This window comes from Rhinolophus sinicus, linkage group LG13, assembly GCF_036562045.2.
Source record: "Rhinolophus sinicus isolate RSC01 linkage group LG13, ASM3656204v1, whole genome shotgun sequence".
In the NCBI taxonomy this organism is placed as follows: domain Eukaryota; kingdom Metazoa; phylum Chordata; class Mammalia; order Chiroptera; family Rhinolophidae; genus Rhinolophus; species Rhinolophus sinicus.
This window is the reverse complement of record NC_133762.1, coordinates 4261870-4284694: the sequence shown is the minus strand read 5'-3', so window position 1 is coordinate 4284694 and position 22825 is coordinate 4261870. Positions and strand designations below refer to the sequence as shown.

Below are 22825 nucleotides of genomic sequence, written 5' to 3'. Positions count from 1 at the left end.
TGTCGTGGCTGCCTCGATGTCCAAAATAGATTCAAAACGTGTACCTTTCATGGTCATTTTGATTTTGGAGAAGAAGAGCCAGAAGTCACATGGTGCGAGATCTGGTGACTAAGGTGGATGAGGACACACCGTAATGTTTTTATTTGACAGAAATTCCCATATCCCAGAAGCAATATGTGACACAGAGCCTTTCTACTGTGACCACAAAATACGGTGAGTGCTGCTGCCAAGTGCCATCCAATGGAAAGGCAGGATCTACAATACGGGAAGCAGCACATCGAACCTTAGCAACAGTGTGTGACCAGTTTCAACTTGTTCAGTGCAGTGTTGGGTGTGAGCTACGGTTGAGAGAAGGTGTGTTTTAAAGTGTGCCTTAAATCATCCTCTATCATGACAACACTCCATGTCACACATCGCTCCTGGTGTACGGCAATTTCTGTCAAATAAAAACATTACAGTGTGTCCTCATCCACCTTATTCACTGGGTCTGCCATAGTGCAACTCTGGCTCTTCCCCAAAGTCAAAATGATTCAGGACATTGAGGCGGCCATGACAGTGCAACTAACAATACTCACAAAAGAGGACTTCCAGAACTGCTTCAGAAAGTGGCAAGAATGATGGGATAAGTGTGTTCAAAGCGAGGGGGAGTATTTTGATGGGGATTAAAGGTAATATATCTTTTACTGTAATAAAAATTTTTTTATTTAAACATTCACCATGTTGTTTGATCACACCTTGTACAATAGTCATTCTGTACAAATCCTGGTAATATTTTTGACAAGGTTAGTATATATGTTCTAGTCCTTAGAACAACCAGTAAAAAAAAAAAAGCAGGCATACCTCATTTTATTGCACTGTGTTTTATTGCGCTTCACAGATACTGTGTTTTTCTACAACTTGAAAGTTCATTACAACGCGGCATCGAGCCTGTCTATTGGTGTCATTTTTCCAACAGCAACTGCTCACTTTGTGTCTCTGTGTCACATTTTGGTGATTCTCACAATAGTTCATACTTTTTCATTATTATTATATTTATTATAGTGACCTGTGATCAGTGATCTTGAGTGTTGCTAGGGCAAGACCCTCCACCTGCAAAAAGATTACTATTCATTGAAGGCTCAGATGATGGTGAGCATTTTTAGCAATAAAAATTTTTCATTAAAACAGGTACATTTTTTTAAAAATGTAATGCTGCTGCACACTTAATATAGTATAGTGTAAACATAACTATTATATGCGCTGACAAACCAAAATATTCGTGTGACTCGCTTCATGGCGATATTTGCTTTTTTTGCAGTGGTCTGGAACTAAACCTGCAGTATGTCCGAGGTATGCCTGTAATGCAAAGAAGTATAGCTAAAAAGCCAATAGAGAAATCAAAATGGGTTGTTAAAAAATGTCCTACTAGTACCCCGAAAAATAAAAAACACAAAAACCAAAACAGTAGAGGGAAGAAGAGGAACAATAGAGGAGACACATGGAAAGCGAATAATAAAATGGTAAATCTAAACTCAACTGTATCAATAATTACATTAAACACTAATGGACTAAATACTCCAATTAAAAGCTAGGAATTGTCAGAGAGGATAAATAGGCAACACTCAATTATATGGTGCTGTAAGAGATACACTTTAAATATCAAGATACAGATAGGTTGAAAGTAGATGAATGGATAAAGATATACCATGCAAATGGCAAACCTGTGAAGGCTGAGTGGCTCCGTTAATATATAAAATAGATTTCAAGACAAAGTGTTACCAGAACTAAAGAAAGACATTTCACAGTGACAAATGGAACAGTTTATTAGGAAAAATAACAATTATAAAATGTGCACACACCTAGGAAAAGAGCTTCAAAATAAATGAGGCAAAAAATTGGCAAAGGGAGAAATGAACAGTTTCATAACCATAGTTGGAGATTTTAACACCTCAGCAATTGGTAGAGCAACTGGATAAAAGAAATCCATAACTGGAGGAAATCTGAAAAACATTATCAAACACGTTGACCTGATATTTTTGAAAATTACACCCAACACCTTCAGAATATGCATTGTTTTCATGTGTGTGTGATATGGACACCAGGAAAAACATGTATACTGGTAATAAAGTAAGTCTCAATAAATTTATAAAGACTGAAAGCATAAGAGTACGTTCTTTGACTGCAATTTTATTAGAAATCAACAGCAAAAAGATATCTAGGATAGCCGCAGATATTTGGAAATTAAACTATTTTGAAATGAATGATAATGGAAATATATCAGAATTTGTGGGGTGCATTAAAGCAATGCCAAGAGAAAATTTTATAGATTTAAATGCTTGTAGTAGAAAAGAAGAAGTATCTTAAATCAATTGTGTAAGTCTTTACCTTAAGAAGCTTGAAAAAGAAGAAATGGAACCCAAAGTGGCTGATGCCATCTGCCCTCTCTGCACCCCCCGTTCCCATCTCTGGGGCACATTGCTGTGAGCACTGGCAGCCTCATTGCTGCCAGAGAGGGCTGACCTGAGTTTGGAACTCAGTAGAAATGCCCCATACCTAGAGCATTGTTGAAAATAACAGTGGTCTCAATCTAGGTGGCAAACAGTCTGGAAGGGCCAACCACATAGCTGCCTGAGGCTGTGATATTGGTTGGGCAGGCAACAAAGCAACCTCACATTTAACAGGAGACTTGCTAAATGAGAAAGCCAGGTGGGCTTTGATAAGCTTTTCTATATTCCTGGGGCTCTGGAAGTCTGTATGAATGCTTAAAAAAGACCAGAGAGGACCCCAGTTATCTACTCATCCCTGGCTGAACAGGAGGCTAGAAAAGGAGAGTGGGGCACATTGTAAATTACCTCCTTATTCAATGTGTGCCTCAACCTATACACAGATTCCCTTGGCAAAGGGTGGAAGCCTTATTGGCTCCAGATGCTTAAGCACAACCTCTGGCCCGTCACTGATCAAACGTAAGTTATTTTGGCCAAATACAAGCTATTCCTAGGAACAGCACCTAGAAAGCCAGACTTTAATAATAATAACTAAGAGTAATGTGAATAACAAAAACAGAACAGAGACACGTGGCTACCTACTGTAGGGGAGACAGAGTATATAGAATTAGTATAGGCAGTTCACTAAAACACAGCAGTAGCAACCCACCAGGAAGGGGTGAAGATCAGAATCGAGGGTTGCTGTGAGACATGCAAAGAAATTGGAACTTGTAACTCATACACAGGACATAAAACCAGCCAATAGAAAATGTCTCTGAGGGAGCCGAGATGTTGCATTTAGTAAACAAAACTTAAGAGCAGCTATATAAATGTGTCCAAAAATCTAAGGAAACTATATTGAAAGAAAGAAAAAGATGACGGCAGCAACTCATCAAATAGAGACTATCAATAAAGAGAATTTATATATGTATACAAGTATGTATATGTGTATGTACACATGTATGTATTTATGTCTATGTGTGTGTGTATATGTATATTCCTAAATAGAAATTCTGGAGTTGAAAGGTAACAGTAACTAAAGTAACTGGAGTAAAGTAAACTAAAGTAACTAAAGAATTCACTGGAGTTGTTAACAGCAGGTTTGAGCTGGAGGAAAATTAATAGACATCCAGTTTGAGGAACATAATAGAAAAATGAATTTTCAAAAAAAGAACAGACATCCATAGACAAGTGAAACATGATCCAGCATATCAAAAAATGCATGAGGCATAATGGGAGTGCCAGAAAAGAGAGGAGAAAGAGTGAAAGGGGCAGATGAAAGCAATAATGGTCAGAAGCTTCCTACATTTAATGAAAATGATTAAACAACACATCTGAGAAGCTCAGCAAACTCCAAGTAGGATAAACTCATCTAGACACACACTAGTCAAAATGTGGAAAGGAAAGCCAAAAGAAAGAGAAAATCTTGAAAGCACCTAGAGAAGTGACTCATTATGTATGAGGTTTCCTCAATAGGATTAACAGCTGATTTCTCATTAAGAATTAACAGTGGCCAGAGGGCAGTAGGATGACATATTCTAATTGCTGAAAACAGACAGCTGTCAACCAAGAATTTTATATCTAGTAAAACTATCCTTCCAAAATGATGCTAAAATAAAGATGTTCCCAGATAAATGAAGAGGATTTGTTGCTCTCAGACCTGCCTTACAAGGACTAAAAGAAGTCCTTCAGGCTTAAAGAAAAAGGCCACCTGTAATTCAAATTCACACACAAAAATAAAGATCACTGGTAAAGGTAATGACACAGGAACATATGAAAAAACTATTGATTTTCTATCACTGTGTAACAAGTTACGTGAACATACAGCTTAGTACAACACACGTTTACTTACTACTTCACAGTTTTAAGGTGTTGGCCAGACTCTTCCCTGGCTTGTCTGGAGAATGCTTCCAAGCTCACTCACGGTGTTAGCAGATGAATTTCCTTGCAACTCTAAGACAGAGGGTCTCAGCTTCTTGCTGGTTGCAGGTTGTGGTTCCTCGAGATAACAGTAGATTCTTGTCCTGTGGGCTTTCCCACCATGGCTGCTTACCTCATCAAGGCAGCAAGGAGAGCCTGCCTCTACAGTGAGTCAGGAAGCAAGATGGAATCTCAGGTAGCATAACATAATCCCAGTACGTAGTAACATTCCATCACCGTTGCCCGATTCTGTTGGTTAGAAGGAAGTCACACATTCTACTGCCATTCAAGGAGAGAGGATTGCATAAATAGCAACAATGAAATTCCTAACAGCATGCTAAATGAAATAAGTCAAACACAAAAGTCTACATACTGTATGATTCTGTTTATGTAAAATTCCAGAAAGGCAAAAGTTTAGTGGTTATCTGAGGCCCAGAGTCCTGGCTAGGAATTGACCATAAAGAGGCTGGGAGGAACTTTTTGAGATGATGGAAATGTTTTGATTGTGGTGGTTACATGACTGTATACAGTTTATCAAAGTTCGTCAACCTTCACACTTAAAGAGGTAAAGTTTATTGTACCTCAGTAAAGCTGTTGGGGAAAATAGAAACCATATTGATAGGGAATGTTTATTTGCTTTATGTAATATATACTTCATATTTTTCAACAGATGTCAGTGGGTTTCATGAGACTTTGCTGCATTTTGTTTAAAATAGTTTGCTCCTGGAGGTGGGGGGAAGATTGCTGAGGGGAAAAAGTAATGAGGTTGATGTGACTGCCGTCTTAGTGTTCAGGGAAAGCTTTTCTGATGAAGGAACATTTGAGCAGACACTCACTGAATAAAACAGTTCGGTTCAGTTCAAAGTTTTCTTCGTATGTACCTTGCACGGTTCATACTGAATTCATATCTAGGTGTTTTGTAGTTTCTGTTGCTATTATAAGTGAGATCTTTTTCTTACCGCACTGGCTAGCAATAACCCTTAAATTAATTGTTTGCATCTTTATTTGTCTTAGATCTCCCATTTGTTAATTCCTCAAGCCGGTCACTGTACAGGTTTGATGCATTGTGACCTAAAGTTCTTTATTCTGTGCCGTGTTTCCAGTGTGTGCTCAGCTAATGCATGTGACTGGTTTGTACTGAGACTAAGCAGACCGTTGCTGTATGTGTTAATCGTTGTTTGTCCTAGCTCAGTATAGCACCAAAATGTAAGTAAAACCTACAAAGACCTAAAGTAGAAAGCCAAAAATGCAAGGACAATTTAACGTAACATGATTTTAATTTTGCTGTCAAATAGAGTGAGTATAAGAATGTTGGCTGGTATATTTAAAGGTACCCCAGATGGATGAAAGGTGGGAGAAATAAAAGAAGGTATTACATTTCACTAACCGATTAAGAGAGAATGTTTGGAAGCAGTTGATTGGTCAGGTATAGATTAGAAACGGACGTCTTGGCAAGAGGTTTCATTTAAATACAAGGGCGCTTAGTCTTCTAGTTAAGTGAGGTGTCTGAAACATTAGGAGCTCATGTTTTTTCCGTACCAGTAGATGGCAGCAAAGTGCTGTGTTAAAATATTCTTGCCTTCATTTTTTATTTTTTTTAAGTCACTTTGTAAATAGGTACTGTATATTTTTCTCGTAGTGAAGACCAAGGCAGATATGATACCTTTATTTTCTTTAATTGGATAAAAGTAATATTACTGTGGTATACTGTTAGTTTATATTTAATGATTGTAGAAATTCAAGTGATATAGTTTATCTAAAAAGTGTCAACTTTTTACAGATTTTGTTAGCAACTACTTAACTGAAATTTGCATTCTCCATAGTGTTATTTTACATATAGTTTTCTGTCTCATAGATTTTTCTAAGAGACCCAGCTGTGATATATTTTAGAACTAAATAACATTTTACTAAACAATACCCAAGTGTTTAATCATACAATTCTGGAGGCTATTTGTTTGAAACACACTCCTGAATTTTTCTCTTTCATGAACAAACCAGAAATTAAGGATGACTTTTATAAGAAGAAAGCATTTTAATCCTAGATACTTAACTGTGTTTCCCCGAAAATAAGACCTAGACGGACCATCAGCTCTAATGCATCTTTTGCAGCAAAAATTAATATTTTAGTACTATAAAAATTATGTTATAGTAAAATAAGACCGAGTCTTATATTATAGTAAAATAAGTCCGGGTCTTATATTAATTTTTGCTCCAAAAGTCGCATTAGAGCTGATGGCCCAGCTAGGTCTTATTTTCGGGAAACACGGTAGGTCTGACCAATTCATTTTCACATGGAATTGCTGGTCTCCAGGAAGTGAGACACATAATATGGGGGGCAAGGGGCGCTATCTTGCTCCATTCTGTAACTCCCCAAAAGGCCAGTGGGATAAGAGCTACACAGAACTGACCCTAGGCTCCAGGAAATAGCTGGGGCAGGTGACAAAAGTTTCTGACTTGAGTCACATAGCAGATAAATGACTGTAGCTTCTTTCTTCCTTTCTCTCTCTCTCTCTCTCTCTCTCTCCCTCTCCTTCTCTCCCTCTGTCTCTCTTTCTCTCTCTCTCTCCTCCCTGAAATCATTTTAGGAGAGGGTTTTGGAACTGTTTTAGAAGATAATATTTGTTCAGTGATGAGGTTTCTTCCAGTTTTTCACACAATGCACTGTTTAATTCTTACAGACTCTGAAGTGCTTCTAAAATGAAGCATTCAGAATAGACTTTTATCTTATGAAAACATGATTTATCCAGATACTTAACATATATCTTACATGCCTTGGAATTTTTACAGACCACAGAAGAACTCTTTTATTTTTTACCTCGTACACCCTAAAACAACACAGTCTGCCAGGCCGCAGTACAGCCGTAATATAGAGCAGCAAATGTTGCTACACATGCTTCTCTTTAAGACCAAGAAGAAGCACAAAAGAAAACAAAACAAAATGTTAAAACAGAAGAGAAACATGAAACAATAGAGAGATGAGGGGATTTGATCAGATGAGCAAAGACGGGATGTGGGGATGTGAACTCGGTGATTTTTGAATATATCTCTTAAACACCTTGTAAGTCAGCCTCTTTCCGTTAACCAGGTTTGGTAACTTTCTTCCAAACTTTTATTTGCCATTAAAACTCGATTACAAAGAAACCGAGGACAGAAGCGCTTGCTGTTCATTGTAATGTCGAATCATCTCACACTTTGTATGCGAGTCGGCTGACCCCGTCAGAGTTGGTTGTTTTGTCCTGGAGTCTGCTAACGTTTTCATTTTGGTTTTTCACTCTAGCGGATCCCACGGTGAAGGACTTAATCGGAGGCTTCACCGCCCTTCACTACGCAGCCATGCATGGCCGGGCCCGGATTGCACGCTTGATGTTAGAATCTGAATACAGGGGCGACATTATTAACGCAAAAAGCAACGACGGCTGGACTCCCCTCCACGTGGCCGCTCACTACGGTAGGGACTCGTTTGTCCGACTCCTCCTGGAGTTCAAGGCCGAGGTCGACCCGCTCAGTGATAAAGGTACCACGCCACTTCAGCTCGCCATCATCCGGGAGAGGTCCAGTTGCGTGAAAATCCTCCTGGACCACAATGCCAACATCGACATCCAGAACGGCTTCCTGCTGCGATACGCCGTGATCAAAAGCAATCACTCTTACTGCCGCATGTTCCTTCAGAGGGGAGCAGACACAAACTTGGGTCGCCTAGAAGACGGACAGACTCCCTTACATTTGTCTGCCCTTAGGGATGATGTGCTATGTGCACGGATGTTATATAATTACGGAGCAGACACAAACACCAGGAACTATGAGGGACAGACCCCATTGGCTGTTTCACTAAGTATTTCCGGAAGTAGTCGACCGTGTTTGGATTTCTTACAAGAAGTCACAAGTATGTAATACCATTATTACTACTATTGCATTTGTTTTTAAATTTGTGTCTTCTGAGGTGCTTAAGGTGTGTTTACAAAACTAAAAATGACCAAACATTAACTATTCCTGTTAGCACTGCTGGTAAGTAATACCTGATTCATCTGGAATAAAAAGGAAAGCTCCATATGACAAGATTTCATAATAATTCAGTTGTGTTACTAAAAGTAACAGGGGTGACAGTCAGGGTGAGAGAAGAAATGGAGAAAAGGACAGAGAGAGGGGAGTGTTTTGAATGAACAAAGATCTATGTTAAAACAAGGCAATTCCTACTGGTCGTAAACACAGTTTTCCTGGCTTCAGTGTGAGGAATTAGAACTTTGGATTCCATAGAATTCCATCTGTGTAAGCGTCCTAGTGGGCGTGCTTTATGGCGACGCTGTCGTTTACATTTGATTGTGGTTCTTCTGCTTCATTGCGATGTGAGCCCATGGGACAGGAAAGTGTCACTTATTTAGGTGTCCTACTAAAGCAGGTTAAGGATGCGAGAAATTGCTGTAAGAAGAGATTTGCTATCTAGAAAATTCGGTGCCACTGGTTCAGGTCCATATGGGTTCCATTGTACCTGACCTATCTTTGTGTGGGTGCCTATTTTTTTGTTTTTTAAGCCGGTAATATCTGACCCACCTTGTGAGTGATGCGTGTGTTTGCATTGTGTTTCTGATAGGAGTATTAGTTTGTGAGGATGTAGCCACCCTTTCCTGTCTGGTTTCCTCGCGACCCGTAGAGTACGTTTGTCAGAACGTGCATCCAACATAAAGCAAAAAAATCTATAAACAAAATGTTTGATTTTGCTGTCTACTGCACTTCTTAATGAATTCCCTTTTCCTCACCTGATTTTCAACATGAGGGAGGAAGAAATGCATTCTGGATACCAGGTAGTGGGGGTCAGAGTCAGAAGTTTATTTGACCTGCTTATAAATAATCCACTCTCTCTCTTGAAACTAAACTTGGGAGTCAGCATTTTACGAAGAAATTAAATATAATTTGGATTTTATGTGTTCATAAGGAAGAAAAGATGAAATTATTACCTCTAAGTGTATTCAGACTAAAGCATTAAAAGAAATCACACTCACAATCTAACTTGTGCTGTGCAACAGAACTTCCTGTGATGGTGGAAATGGTTCCTCTCTGGACCATCGAACATGGTGGCCACTAACCCCATGGGACTGTTGAGCACTTGTTATGTGGCTAACACTATTGGGGGACTGAATTTTTTATTTTATTTCATTGTAGTAATTTAAATTTAAACAGCCCCAAGTGCCTACTGGCTCCCATGTTCTACAGCATAGGACTTCCTGTCTTGGGAGAGGTATTTTGGGCTGTCTGGTAGGTGGTCCCTTGCAGAAAGCTTCTGAGGCACACAGAGGAACCCAAAATGGGGGGTGTTGTGTGTGTGCTACTTCCTCACCAGCTCACCCTGACTCTTCGTATCCAGGCTGCATTTTAGGAAAAGATTATGGTACCATTTCAAATGCTGATTCAGTGTATTTTCTAGCAGTCTTCAGGTATAGACTGGTAGGGGTGTTGGTGTTGTGAAAGATAAGGTTACTCTTGAACTTGAGATTAGGATTCTGTCATGGAATATAACCTACAAAGTGTATCTTTTTCATTATAAATTCTGGATATCTTTTCGTTGTTATTTTAACTTGTGCACTAGAGACTCGTGGTGAAATTACCGTGGCTTGCGTTCGGGAAGGCGTGCTACGTACATAAATGCCTCAGCCCCTTTTGTTAAATATTTTGCTCCAGGATTAGCAGCATAGACTCGAGCTGGACCATCCGAGTTCAAGCCCTAACTCCACCACAGATTAGCTGTGACCTTGGGCAGGTTACCTAACCGCTCTGTGACTCAGTGTCCTCATCTCAAAATTAGGATAATTGCATCTGTCTTATAGGCTTGTTGTGAGGATTAAATGAGTTAATATGTATAATGCCCTTAAAACAGTGCCTGGTACATCCGAAGTGCTATAGGCATTTTGTTAAATAAAACAGATACTGAAATGAGGGTGGATGGACAGCAAGAGCTGACTTGCTACCAACAGAGTGACTCCTTTAAAGTCTTATTCTACACCCAGGCCTTGGATTTTCAGCTGTGTAGACTGTGTGGTCTGCATCTGGAGACCCAGCAGCTCGCAGGATGCGAGGAGCTGCCCTTTATTCCCAGCCCTCAGAGTGCTGGTAGAGAGCAAGAACGCTGAGTTCAAACAAGAGTCACATGTACCTTTAACATTAAGGGCAGATGGAAAAATCAGCTGGGACTGTCTCTTTGTGTTTGAGTTCTCCACTGCACGGGAGCAACACGTGCACCTAGTAGGTCCTCAGAAAGTGGAGTTGGCTAATTGACTGGATCTGTAAAGGGTGGTCTGCTTCGCAGGAGTAGGGACCATCTGTCTTTTGAAGGTGCCTCACCATAACTCGTTACTTCTTGACTCTTCAGTGGTGTCTCCTGCCCAAAGCCAATTAAGTGTTTCTGCTTCACCTACAAGGTATATATTAAGGTTTTCTTTTCCTCCTGAATAATTATGTGCTAGAAGAACCAACTGTAGCCAACACTCTTTGGAGAGCTTTACTGAAAGCCAGAGTAGAAGAAGCTTTGGTCGTTGGGGGGCATTAAGTCAACTCCATGAGGTCCCCCAGCCAGTGACAGCTCAGAGCTCCAGGTACTTGGAAGTACCAGGCATCTAGATGACCCTTGTGTTGGCAGCAAAGTGTCCGAATTATCAGACAGGCAATGTGAAAAGAACGAGGATTACTATGTTAAAACTGAGGAAAATAGTAGATGGGAATAGTAATATAACAACTTGCCTGTCTAATGCCTTAATGAGATAGCAGCTTCCATAGGGGCAGTTTCCACACCTTGGCAAAGGGAGGAATGGGTGACACACTGCCCCCTCCAACAGCCCTTGCTGCTCGCACAAGTCTTTGAGTCCACTTTTGAACATTTCCCCTCCTACATGAAAGTGAAGCCTTCCCATGAAAGGATTCCTCCGGGACAGGCGGAGCAACAGGGCCCCTTTTCTGCAAGTAACGGGATTGGCTGGTCGAACGCAAACCCTGCCTCCTTTCCAAGCAGCATCATCCAGCCAGAGCCATCACTTACTGTCATCTCCACGCTGCCCTGACTGCTCGCAACCTTCCCTCCAGCCCCCGTAGCATTTGCACATCTGCGGGTACCTGCTCTCTCCGTCCTCCCCTTCCCCTGCAGCGGCCCTTACCTGCCACACGCATACTTTGTGCATGAGCTTCCGCAGTGGGCAGCTTCCCAAACTGTTAAGTTCTTCAATACTTTCTGAACAAAATTCCAGGCATGCACAGGATGAAAAGCCCACCTCCCCCCCGCCCCCATCACCTAAAAGTTCTTGCCTGAGGTTCAGCTTTCTCTGGAGTTTCTTTCTTTCTTAAAGTGTTTCGTATACTGAATAACTTCATCCATAGTTGACTAGGAGAGTTTACATTGTGGAGCAGGGAGATGAGGGAAAAAGCACTAAATTACAACGGGCATCTATTATTGTTTAAACCACATCCTCAGGGTATCTTATGAAATAGTCTTCTGGGCATCCTTGATAGTGTTTTCCTGGGTTTGCCCTTTCCTTGTACATAAACGTTAACTTTCTCGTTTGAATTGGACACACATTTCCACAGTCTTCTGCTCTTTACTTGGTCCGAGAATTTGCGCCCAGTCCCACGTGCCAGAGCTCCCATGATCCTCTTAGCTCCGTAACGGGGTTCCCATATACAATCCTGAAGATTTCTGCCTGTGTCAGAGGTGCTGTTACATCACCCACGTCTGGTGGAGGAGAGCGTCCGGCTTGCCTAATAAACTTGGGCAATCTGCTTCCCCAGCCCCGCCCACTCCATGGACCTCAGTTTCCTCCTCTGCAAAATGGGGCAGTTAGACCCTAGTCCTTGGGATCCCTCGATTTTTAAAATTCTTACCAGTAACTACCCTTAAAGGGGATGATTTCCTGCTGCCTGTGATTTTATTTTATTCTATTTTAATGGATTCATATAGAACAATGGTTTCCTCAGTGTGGATCCTTGGGGGTCTTCAAGACCGTTTTAGGTACCCATGAGATCAAAACCAATATCATAACAGTACTAAGATGTCATTTACCTTGATAATGCTGGCACCTCAGCATCAATCAGGGCATAGCTCCAGGGGGCACTGCGGCAGCCATCCTGTTCAGCACCACCGGCCATCTCAGTCAAGAGTATTCCCGTTCCATTTCGGAATGTCTTTGGAGAAGCAGTCAAACTAATTTTATTAAATCTCATCCCGTTGAGTGTATACCTTTGTTAACATTCTGTGGAGTGGAAACCGGAAGTATTCTTCCTGCACACGGAAATGATTGAGTTGAGGAAAAGCACTTCCATAATTTGCTTGAGCAGAACTGGCAGCTTCTTTCCTGAAATGCCATTTTTACCTGAAAGATTGACAGCAAAACTATAGCTATTTAGTCTTGGGCATTTGACATATATTTTCCTAAAAATGAATAAAGTTCACGTGTCACCTTCAGGAAAACAACCGACAGTATGTATGGCGTGTCATAAAATTTGAGCTTTCAAGTGGAAATTAGAATTTTGAAAACCATGTATTTGCCACTGTGACATTGACAGTTTTCCAATACTTAAAGACTTTTTTGAGATCAGTGGAGATATTAACAAAGTGATTTTTGTATATACCACATAAAGAAATGGCTTACCATTTGGAAATTCCACTTTTCCCAGTGAACCACTGTTTTCTGAACAACCAGTACATAACGTTATAGCATCCTGCATGGGTAAGAGATCATTCAGAGGGCAAAATAGACTGATGGATTTTAATGTGAAAGAGTTCGGATCCCGTATTGCAACTAACCCTGAAACACCGCTTGTCGAGTTTTGGTGGAGTATCAAAGAAGATCTGTGATTACCTAGAAAGGCTTTTAAATTTCCCTTCCTTTTCCAACTACATATGTGATTGAGGCTGTATTTTCTTCACCTACTTTGATCAAGAGGGTAGTAACAACAGATAGAATGCAGAAGCAGATCTGTGAATCCCGCTGCCTCCTGTGAAGCCGGACCTCACAAGATACTTGCAAAAATGTCTAACAGTGCCATTCTTCTCACGAAAACTTTGTGTTTTGGGAAGAAGCCTTTTTTCTTCTCATAAAAATTGATTTCAACTGATAATGACTTTATTACTGTCATTTTTCAGTGAGTCAATGAATATTTTTTTAATTTCTAAATATGGTAAATACAGATATAACCCACATGCACAAAAATTCTTTGAGGTCCTGCAATTTTAATAGTGCAAAGACGCCCTAAACCTAAAAAGTTGAGATCTAGTTCTACATTCAAATTTTTAAGGGCACCCAGTGAGCCTCGTGTCCTAGAATTCGATCAGTCTCCAACACATTTCTGTTTGCAGTTATAATCTATGGATAAAATGAAATGTTTTAAATTACTGCTTGCATTATGCCAGCATATTTACTACGTAGGATCTATAGAGACCAGTGATTCCTGAAGTGTGGCTATAAAATTGTGCTTCTGTCAGATGCTCTGGGATAAAAGAAACTTATTATTTAAATTGGTTTGAAAGACTAATGCTCTGGCTTCTCGATCACCATGCACGGGTTCCAAGAAGTCCTTGAGTAAATTAACCATTGAGCTTTGCACATCTTGTATTCCTACGGCAAGCTCTAGTACAGATCATTCTTAAGGCAGAGAATATGCCAGTTGGGTTTGTGTTTAATATTCAGAGGAGTCTGAGTTGATGCAGAGATCTGTTTCTGGTAGGTGCTGTTCAAAGACTTGCAGTCACCCCCGGTACGCTTCAGTTGTGTGTAAAAGGTAGGCCTGGGTGTGCGTTTTGACTTGTATGTCTTAAGGAGTTAAATGGCTCATATTTCTAAGAGAAAAAGATTAGATAGCTGAGAAGGGAGTTGGGTAAGCTGTTCTGCGGGAGACTTAATCTTTCAAGTCCTTAGGCTTGTTGCTTTCAGGAACATCAATTACGGGTATTTAAAAAGACTACGGGGGTGCCAAAAAAATGTATGCAAGTGGACACTTTGGTCAGCGTTGCTCAAACAGTCGTTCACCATCATCAGAAGTGTCTGGACGCTGATGGGAACCACTTTGAACACCTCTTGTAACGGCAGAAGTCACATGTGACTTGTATTCATCCTTTGTTATCGGTATATATTGAGTATTACAATTTTAATACAGTTTTCCTTTCTTAAAATGCGTATACATTTTTTTGGCACCCTCTGTATTTTATAAACACTGCAATAACCTGAAATACGTTTCTATTTAAATTTCAATAATAGTCAAATGTGATGCAGAACTTAAGCCTGAAAACAAAATTTCAAACTTTAAAAAAGTGAGAATACAAATCATGACTCCTTTTTTAAACAAATTTAGTAAAATGAAATGTAGGCTGTGGCTTTCTCAGCTAAATCCAGTGCACCTACAGGCGTGGAGCAGATGAGTACATCAAACGTTGCTTCTACATCAGCTGCCTTTCCTCCTGTGTTCCTTTCAAATGATTCTTTAATCAATTTCTTCGACTTTTTTTTTTTTTTTTTTTTTTTTAGGATGATTTATCAAAACAGTGTCTCCTAGTATAACTCTTTGGGGAAATAGGTTAACACATTTTAACTAAGGTTATTTTCGATTTTTGGATTTTTTTCCTAATTTCTGATCTACTTGTAGTCTTACTAGGTATTTCAATCTCAGTTATTAAAATCACTTCTACAAATAAATTGTGTACAGATTTAAGTCAAATTACACCACATTTTAAGGTTCTTTTGATGTAGAAAGTATTTCCTTCTTGTGTGCTGCTTTTGTCATATTTGCATTACTTTCCTATTTTTAATGTAGGCTTCTAGAGATTTCTTGTCACTTGTTAGGGAGCAATATATGGTTTTGATTGGCTTAGTGCAAATGGAAAATATGGGTCAAAGTTCACTTGCCTGTTTTTTTTGGGGGGATGTAACCAATGGACAAATGTCATCAAGGCTGATATTGTACCTTTGGAGTCTATTTAAGGGTTAAGTAAAAGTAGCCTTTTGTTTCACAGTAGCGTGATTTTTATTTTAAGGCAGGCTAAAAACTGTGTTTGTCCTATAAAGTAAGATTTGTTTCACAAATTTCATACTAAGCCCCTTTGAAGGGGGAAGAAGCAAAGGGATAAAACGTGTTTATGGTGGGATTTTAAAATGGGGCGCTGAGCTAAAATAAAGAGGTATTAGGAGCCCATTCCAGACGTTGACCTAAGATGGAAAGGGTGCTTGAAGGAAAAGTCAGACTGTATAAAGCCATCTAGAGGATGCTAAGTCTTTCTTTTTGTTTCTCTGCACCCTCCCCTTCTACCTCCAGTCTCTGCCCCCCTCTTTCCCAAAGAAAACCTATTTTGGTTTCATTTTGTTCACTTTAGTCATGAAAAAAATGTTTTGTCTCTCTGTCCACCTTTACAGATATTTTATTCAAATAAGTAAGTTTAGTCTATCTTAAAAACAGTAATGGCAATGTCAAAAGGAGGTGGTTTAGGATATTTAATTTCCTAAGTTATGCTGCTGCCCTGGTTCTGTAATTTACACTAGGCAAGACCCTTCAAAAGCTGATGTCCTGTTTTATCCCAGCCCAATTAATACTACTGATGGGCTGCTTTACCAAATGGACAGACGAATAACCCTCTGAGCTGTTAGGTAAATCCACTGTCGTTTGTTAGTATGAACACCTTGTAGTGTTTCTGCATTCCTCAGAGTGTTTGTAATTCCTTAAATTATACTCTTTTGGGAGATGTCCCCCAGGTCTCTCCTGTTACAATCCCATGAATAAGGCAGTCGTTACCTAACAGGGTGGGGTAATTTCCTCAGACACCTCAACGTGTGTGTGTGTGTGTGTGTGTGTGTGTGTGTACTTTTGTTCCCTTTGTTCTCTTTCTCTGCTCACTTTTCCTCTGCCACACCCTCCTCCTCCTCCTTTGCCCCTTTAATCGTTGGGATCATGTGTTTTTGAGCACAGAGTAGGTGCTCAGGAAATACTTTTGAGTGATATGTTGACAAGAAAATAAATACTTTTTTTCAATGATAAATCTTTAGTTCTTAAAATGATGTTCCTGAAAATGCAGCTCCTCGGTCTTAGAAATAACAATAATTACAATGAATGGTCCTCATTCCTCTCGTTACTTAGCCTGCTTTCCACTCTGCTACTGTGTGGCAAGACGAGTTACTATCTGTATGTTTGTGCAGCAGTCGTGTAATGATACCCCTCTTTTTATCACTGCACATCTTTTCATACAGTTACAGTTCTCACACCTCTCCCTGATTCAAGGGGTGCAGTGGTTTCCTGAGTGGGATTTCCATCCATTTGCCCAGGACGATTTCCCAGTGATGGATTACCCATTGCTCTTTTACGGCTAAACTGTCAACTAGTCTTCTTACACTGAACACTAGGAAGTGGGGACTTCAGCTTCCAAGAAGGAGCCTTGTCCTTTTCTGGGAAGGAGAAGCATTCTCTGTACGAGTATTTAAAAATGACTATTGTAATATTTATTTACCTGGTATTTTTATGTAGGTCTTACTATATGCCTGGTGCTATCCTGAGCACTTGCCACAATTAACTTTCATGCTTCTGAAGTCTATGCCATAGGTCATGGTCCTCAAATCGTAGATGAGAACACTGAGGCAGGAGGGTCGCTTGCCCGTGATAGCACAGGTTGTAAGTGATGGGACCAGGATTCACACCCAGGTAGCCTGGCCCCGGAGTTGATGCTTTGAACCGCTGCGTGGGTCTGCCATTCAAGGCCATTCTGCAGACAGGCACTACACACGGTCAGGAAATGGTTAAAAGATCAGATTCTCCCAGAACATGCAAAGATTGGCATAACACACTGCTTAAGGAGAAGAAGCATCAGTAGCCAACTGAGTAAAGCGTTCCAATATTTAGGCATAGAACATGCATTGTTTCCTGGGAAAGGCCATTGCAGATCATTTCGGAGGGTGGTGGCATTTCTGCAGCTCGTGTCCCTGAGCCAGTGACACCTCTAGTGTGCTGCCTGGGGAAACTTCTTAACTAGGTCATTAGGGCTTTTCCTGCTTTCCACATGGCCACAGGTGACAACGTGGCCAAACTTGCCACCGCTGTTAAAAGCCCCCTCTCCCCTTGCTTCCAGCTTCTAGTCACATTTAAAAATCTTCCCCTTAGGCCCTGACTGACAGCTTCCTCAAAGCCCTTCCCCGTCACAAAGCCACACAGCACATATTATACCATAGGTTTTTTTTTTATGGCAACACCCTCCTGCCAGGTCCCAGAATCTCACCTGGTTATCCAATGCTGCAAAACTTCAAAACTCAGTGGCTTAACACAGAAATCCTTGATTATTTTACTTCCCTGTTCCACGCAGTGTCGCCTAGAGTCCCTTGACTGGGGCCTCACCACTTTCAAAATGGTGCACTTAGGTGGCTGGCAAGTTGGTGCTGGCAGCTGCCTGGGAGCCCAGCCAGGACTGTGGGCACTGACCTCGATTCCTTTTTATAGGCTGCTCGGACTGCTTTGTGGCATGGTGGTAGCTGTGTCCCAAGAGCCAGGTCAAAGCCGTATCACCTTTTGTGACGTAGCCCTACCAGTCACATAGCATCACATCCGCCATAGTCACGAGCCCACCCAGTTAGTTGCAAGGACAGGGAACCTAGACTCGCATCTCTGAATGATGGAAGTATCCAGTCACACTGCAGCGAAGAGCAGGAGGCATAGGAGATATTGTGGTCGTTTTCGGAGAGCGCAGTCTGCCATAAAACGAGACTTATCAGAAGATCTCACATTCTATAACCTGTCATCTTCGTCCTTCCTTTTTCACCTTAGCTAAGCAGTTCCAACTATTTAGTTTTTCCCCTTTGTTGGATGGTATGTCTTCACTTAAGTACGCATGTATACTTCTATATGTCGACCTTGTACTCATCTGGTTTTTGCCTGAATACATTATGGTGGTTCTTTTTATTAATGTCCTTGAAAAGAACCTGCTATCTATTAGGAAAATCAGATTCCTTGGGAAAAAAAAAAAGATTCGCATCTAACTCATCTTCTGGTTTGCATTTGCAGATCAAATACTGGAAGCATTTATTGAAAAATGACAGTGATCATTTATTCTCTTCCTAGTGGTAGCTTACGAATGGTGATGAAAAAAATTCAAAACAGCTTAGACAGTGATTTGCTGTTGACATGGGTGTGTTTTGCAATGAGTTGACTGTTTTATGCTTTAAGGGCAGCCTGCTAAGTATTCATTCGTGCAGCTAGCATTTGTTGAATATTGTGTCAGGCATCGGACTGACATTGGCAGCCAGAAGAGGTCCTGCCCTCATGGCACACAGTGAGGCAGACGGGCACTGATAGGTCATTCCACATACATCAAATCGCAACCACGGTAAACACGCAAGGAGCTCCGAGAGTATCTTCTGGGGAAGCTGACCTCATCTCCCCGAGTGACATGCCCTCTGAGCCGAGGTCTGGAAGATGGAGAAGACGTAATCTTACGGAGAGACGTGTCGGGATGTGTGTCACAGCTACACACAGACCCTGGTGCAGACCTCTGTAAACGCACACCCCTCGTTTACAGACATTTCTGGGGAAGCAGTAGCTCTGCTGTGACTCTACTTAGAGCCCAGCTAGTACGTAACTCTTGGAAGGCGCATGTTCAGACAGGCCTTTCAGAGGTCGGAGTTTCAAGGAGCCTTTCTCATTTGTGAAGAATTACTTAATTTCGAATAACCGTGATCACTAGAGACAAGAGCAATTCAAGTAAGGGCTCAAGTACGGTGGTTCTGGAACAGTGGTTCTCCGTGTGTGTCCCCAAGACCCTCTCAGGGTATCTGAGGTCAAAACAATTCTCGTAATAGTACTGAGACATTATTTGCCTTTCCTACATTCCTCCTATTCTCGAGGTAAGTGGCCTTTTCCAGACATAGATGATGTGGCTTCATCACAGCAGAGCAGATGCAGAAGCATAAATGAGAATTCAACCAGTATTATTAGGCCAGACCTTTAAAAGCTTTGCAAAAATGGAAAAGAATGTCGTTCTTCTCACTATTTTTTTGAAATGTTTGTTATTTTCATAACAATGATGTTTATGCTAGCATGTAATGGGTTTGTTTTTATTGTTTCTAAATGAGTTAAAACGTAATTCTAAATGTTCTGTTTTGGCTTCTAATATGGTAATGACTGCTAGATATGACTGCTAGATATAACCCACATAAACAGAAGTTCCTTTGGGTCCTCGATCATTTTTAAAGTGTTAAGAGGTTTTGAGACCCAGAAGCCTGAGAACCACTGAAGCATGCATTCTACTTGACTTTGAGCTTGTTACTGAATCTCTCAGATACAAGGAGTCTGAAAAATGGGGGGGTGACGATCAGAGTACTTCCCTCATAAAAGGATTAAAGGAATTAATATATGTCAAGAGCTTTTAAGACTACATGGCACAGAGTAAGCATCCTACATACGTTAGCTTTTATCATTACCATTTAATGGGAAAGCAGAATTTCTGCAAGTCCAAATACTACTGACGCATGGTTGCGAGGAATTTTTGCTTGCGTTTGTGGTCATCTATTGTTTTGGTAAAATGCGACATTCGGAAGTGAAAGAAATTGGATTTTGTAATTTTTATTTTGAGTTGGGTTATGGCAGAGGTTTTTATTGGTAGATGGTCAGAGTGTGAGGTGGGAAGAGACATAGATTCGGAATAGTTTGGGGTACTTTTTCCACCCCCCGCCCTCCCAGTCTACACCCTCATCCCCACAGCCAAGGTTCTGCTCTGTCCAGAATCGTGGTGAATGGGGGAAAGATGTCATTTGGGAAAGCCCCCCAGAAATTGTGCTATGTGTCCAGGCTCCAGTGTCCTCAGCAGTGAGCCGAGAGGAGGAGCCATGTTAGAGAGCATCTCATTTGGTACCCAGTGTTTCAGATGGAGAAACTGAAGCCCAGTGAATGAAGGGTCAGCTCACACAGGATCATTCACCGAGCATATTAGAGACCTAGCCAGGACGAGAACCGGCGTTCTGACTTGTGATGGCAAGAATCCCAGGCTCAGAATGAGAAGCACTGGTTTTAATTGGTCACCTGACATTGAGCAATTTACTGAAAGCCCTGATACTTAAGTGTCCTTATTTGTAAAGTGGAGGTAAGAATAATACCGCCCGTCCCAGGGTTGTGAAAAGGACCGAATGAGACATCACAGGAAGGTGCCCAGGGCACATCCCCTTCGTGGGAGCCTGTTATCATTTGCGTGCTACGTCTAAAGAGAGACGCTTGCCGGTGAACTAAATAACTCTTGTCAGAACCTAAAAGCTTGCCTTAAATAGTGTGCTTTATAGCTTTGTAACCTTTTCTTTTTTCTGTCTTTTTAGGACAGCCCAGAAACTTGCAGGACCTGTGCCGAATTAAAATTCGACAATGTATAGGCCTTCAAAACTTAAAGCTACTTGACGAACTACCAATTGCCAAGGTCATAAAAGACTACTTAAAACACAAATTTGATGATATCTGATGTACCCAGAACTGTGAGCAAGATTAGGAATTATATTCCAGATACTTCAAAGGCTTTGGGCCTTGCACAAAGTATATCCTATGCAATTTCTGATTTGGTGTGAAGTCAGAAAGCAGGTATACACTTTAGGTTTATTTTTGTTTGTTTGTTTGGTTTTCATTGTAGGGGAGGGTTTTTTTTATATATATAAACATACAAACACACACACACACTCACACACACACACATACACACACATACCCCACATGCTTGAAGGTCTTAATTTGGTTTCTTGGTCCAGGTTTAAGAGGTCCAAGCTTTCTATACAATAGTGCATTCACAAAAATGGTTTTTCCTAAATGATGCAAGCAGGTCCGGAGTAGAGAATTTTCCCTTTTCAAATGTACGGTTACACTGGCGTGCAGGATACCCTAAACCAGCAGGGCACGTGTTCAAGTTTGGAGGCACAGCTCCCCACACGGGGGTCCTGGGTTCTATTGAAAAATGCCCTAAGGAATTTTTTAAAGTGAGGCTGTCACCTCATTCATTTTTAATGAATACAAATTGGCTCTTTCGAACTGTTCTTTTCCTAATTACTGTAGCTTTCGGGTGACATAAATCCGGTACCTCTGCTCTCCTGTTGGTGTGCTCTTGTTTTTAACTTATTTTTTTTTAACAACTGTAGTACACTACCCAGAGACACTGCCTGTCAACTTCCGTCTCATTGAATTGTGCTTTTAAAACAAAGAAAAATGAATGAGAAAGAAAATAACTCGATGAAGCCAGTGTATTCTGTTTTAATAACAGTGTTCCCGGTGCAATACCCTTCCTGGTGGATTCCATCCATTCTTTCACTTGATGGCCCTCATTCCACAGCTGGCTCTGACCGTCAGACCCGCCACTTTAATTTTCACTGCAGAACCCTACTGTGTCTGTCGCAATTGCCACTTTAGCTTTGTCCTTCCCTTCACTTTCCGCAGAAAATTTCATATCCTGGTGGTAGCGTATTCCCTAAAAATAGCCTCAAATATTGTCAAACCATTTGACTTTAATGATTAAATAATTTGGAGTGGTTTCATGGTGTTTTTTTTGTTGTTGTTGTTTTGTTTTTCCCGGTTAAGGAAAATTTCTAAAGGGTAACACTTCTAACATGTGTACATTTGTAAGTCTGATTAATTCCTAATATGCTAATGAAACATGTCCTGTCTGTTTTAAGGTTATACACAGTGCAGCTCTTCTAGACAGAGTTTTTTTTATTATTTTTTTTCTCCTGGGTTGATGGGGCATATGCTGATGCCGGCCGTGTAAAAACGGATATGATAATGTGTCAGTAACAGTGGAGAAGCTTCCAGATCCATTAGGGATCTGTGATGGTGCCCTTGGAAATGTGTCCTGTACTTGATTTGTCATCATATTAGTTCCCCCCCCCAAAAAAAAAAAACTTTCCAGCCATCCCAGTATTATTCTTAGCACTTTGGGATATTTCAAAATAATGACATGCTAGTAATACATTTCTTATCAGAAATTTACATGATGAACGGCTTCTCTGGTCTGAATTTCGAGTTTTAACGTCATTAAGTCTATAAAACACTTTCACCTAAAAAGTATAAGTCAGAAGAATTGGGAGTCTGCACTGGCTGTTCCTTTCTCAGAGCCTGCAGTTGTATTTTCTCGAGCGAAGAGTTTGTTCTCTTGGACGTGGAGTAGCTGAGGCCTGGGGCATTTGATCCGGCTGTCCCAGGCCGTCAGGCAGTGCCCAGGCAGCTTCGGAAAAAGGATGACTTGGGAGATCATAGATGGTACATAGACTCTTCTGCAGGGAGCCAGTGAGAACGTGGCCAGAACTGACGCTGCAACCTGGTGGATAGAAATAGATGGTCTGTCCTTTTCCCCGTGAAAATACCTCCAAAAAGTTATCGTCCGAGAGAAGGTGCTTTGTGAACATTGGAGCTGAGCTGTATTCTCATTCTTTAAACCAACACCCAGGTCGGAGCTAAGACATGTTAGCAGCATCCGG

At 40.9% G+C, this 22825-nt stretch overlaps 1 protein-coding gene across 3 annotated transcripts in view; it reads left to right on the top strand.

Annotated features, from left to right (window-relative positions):
• Window positions 1-21891, top strand: part of ASB7 (ankyrin repeat and SOCS box containing 7) — a 38512-nt gene extending 16621 nt beyond the window's left edge. For all 3 annotated transcript variants that reach the window (XM_019726632.2, XM_019726633.2, XM_019726634.2), the window contains 2 exons: window positions 7660-8265; window positions 20690-21891. In XM_019726632.2, coding sequence (XP_019582191.1) covers window positions 7660-8265; window positions 20690-20829 — 746 coding nt within the window. In that variant the 3' untranslated portion in view covers window positions 20830-21891. The remainder of the gene's footprint in view (window positions 1-7659; window positions 8266-20689) is intronic.
• The last annotated feature ends 934 nt before the right edge of the window (window positions 21892-22825 follow it).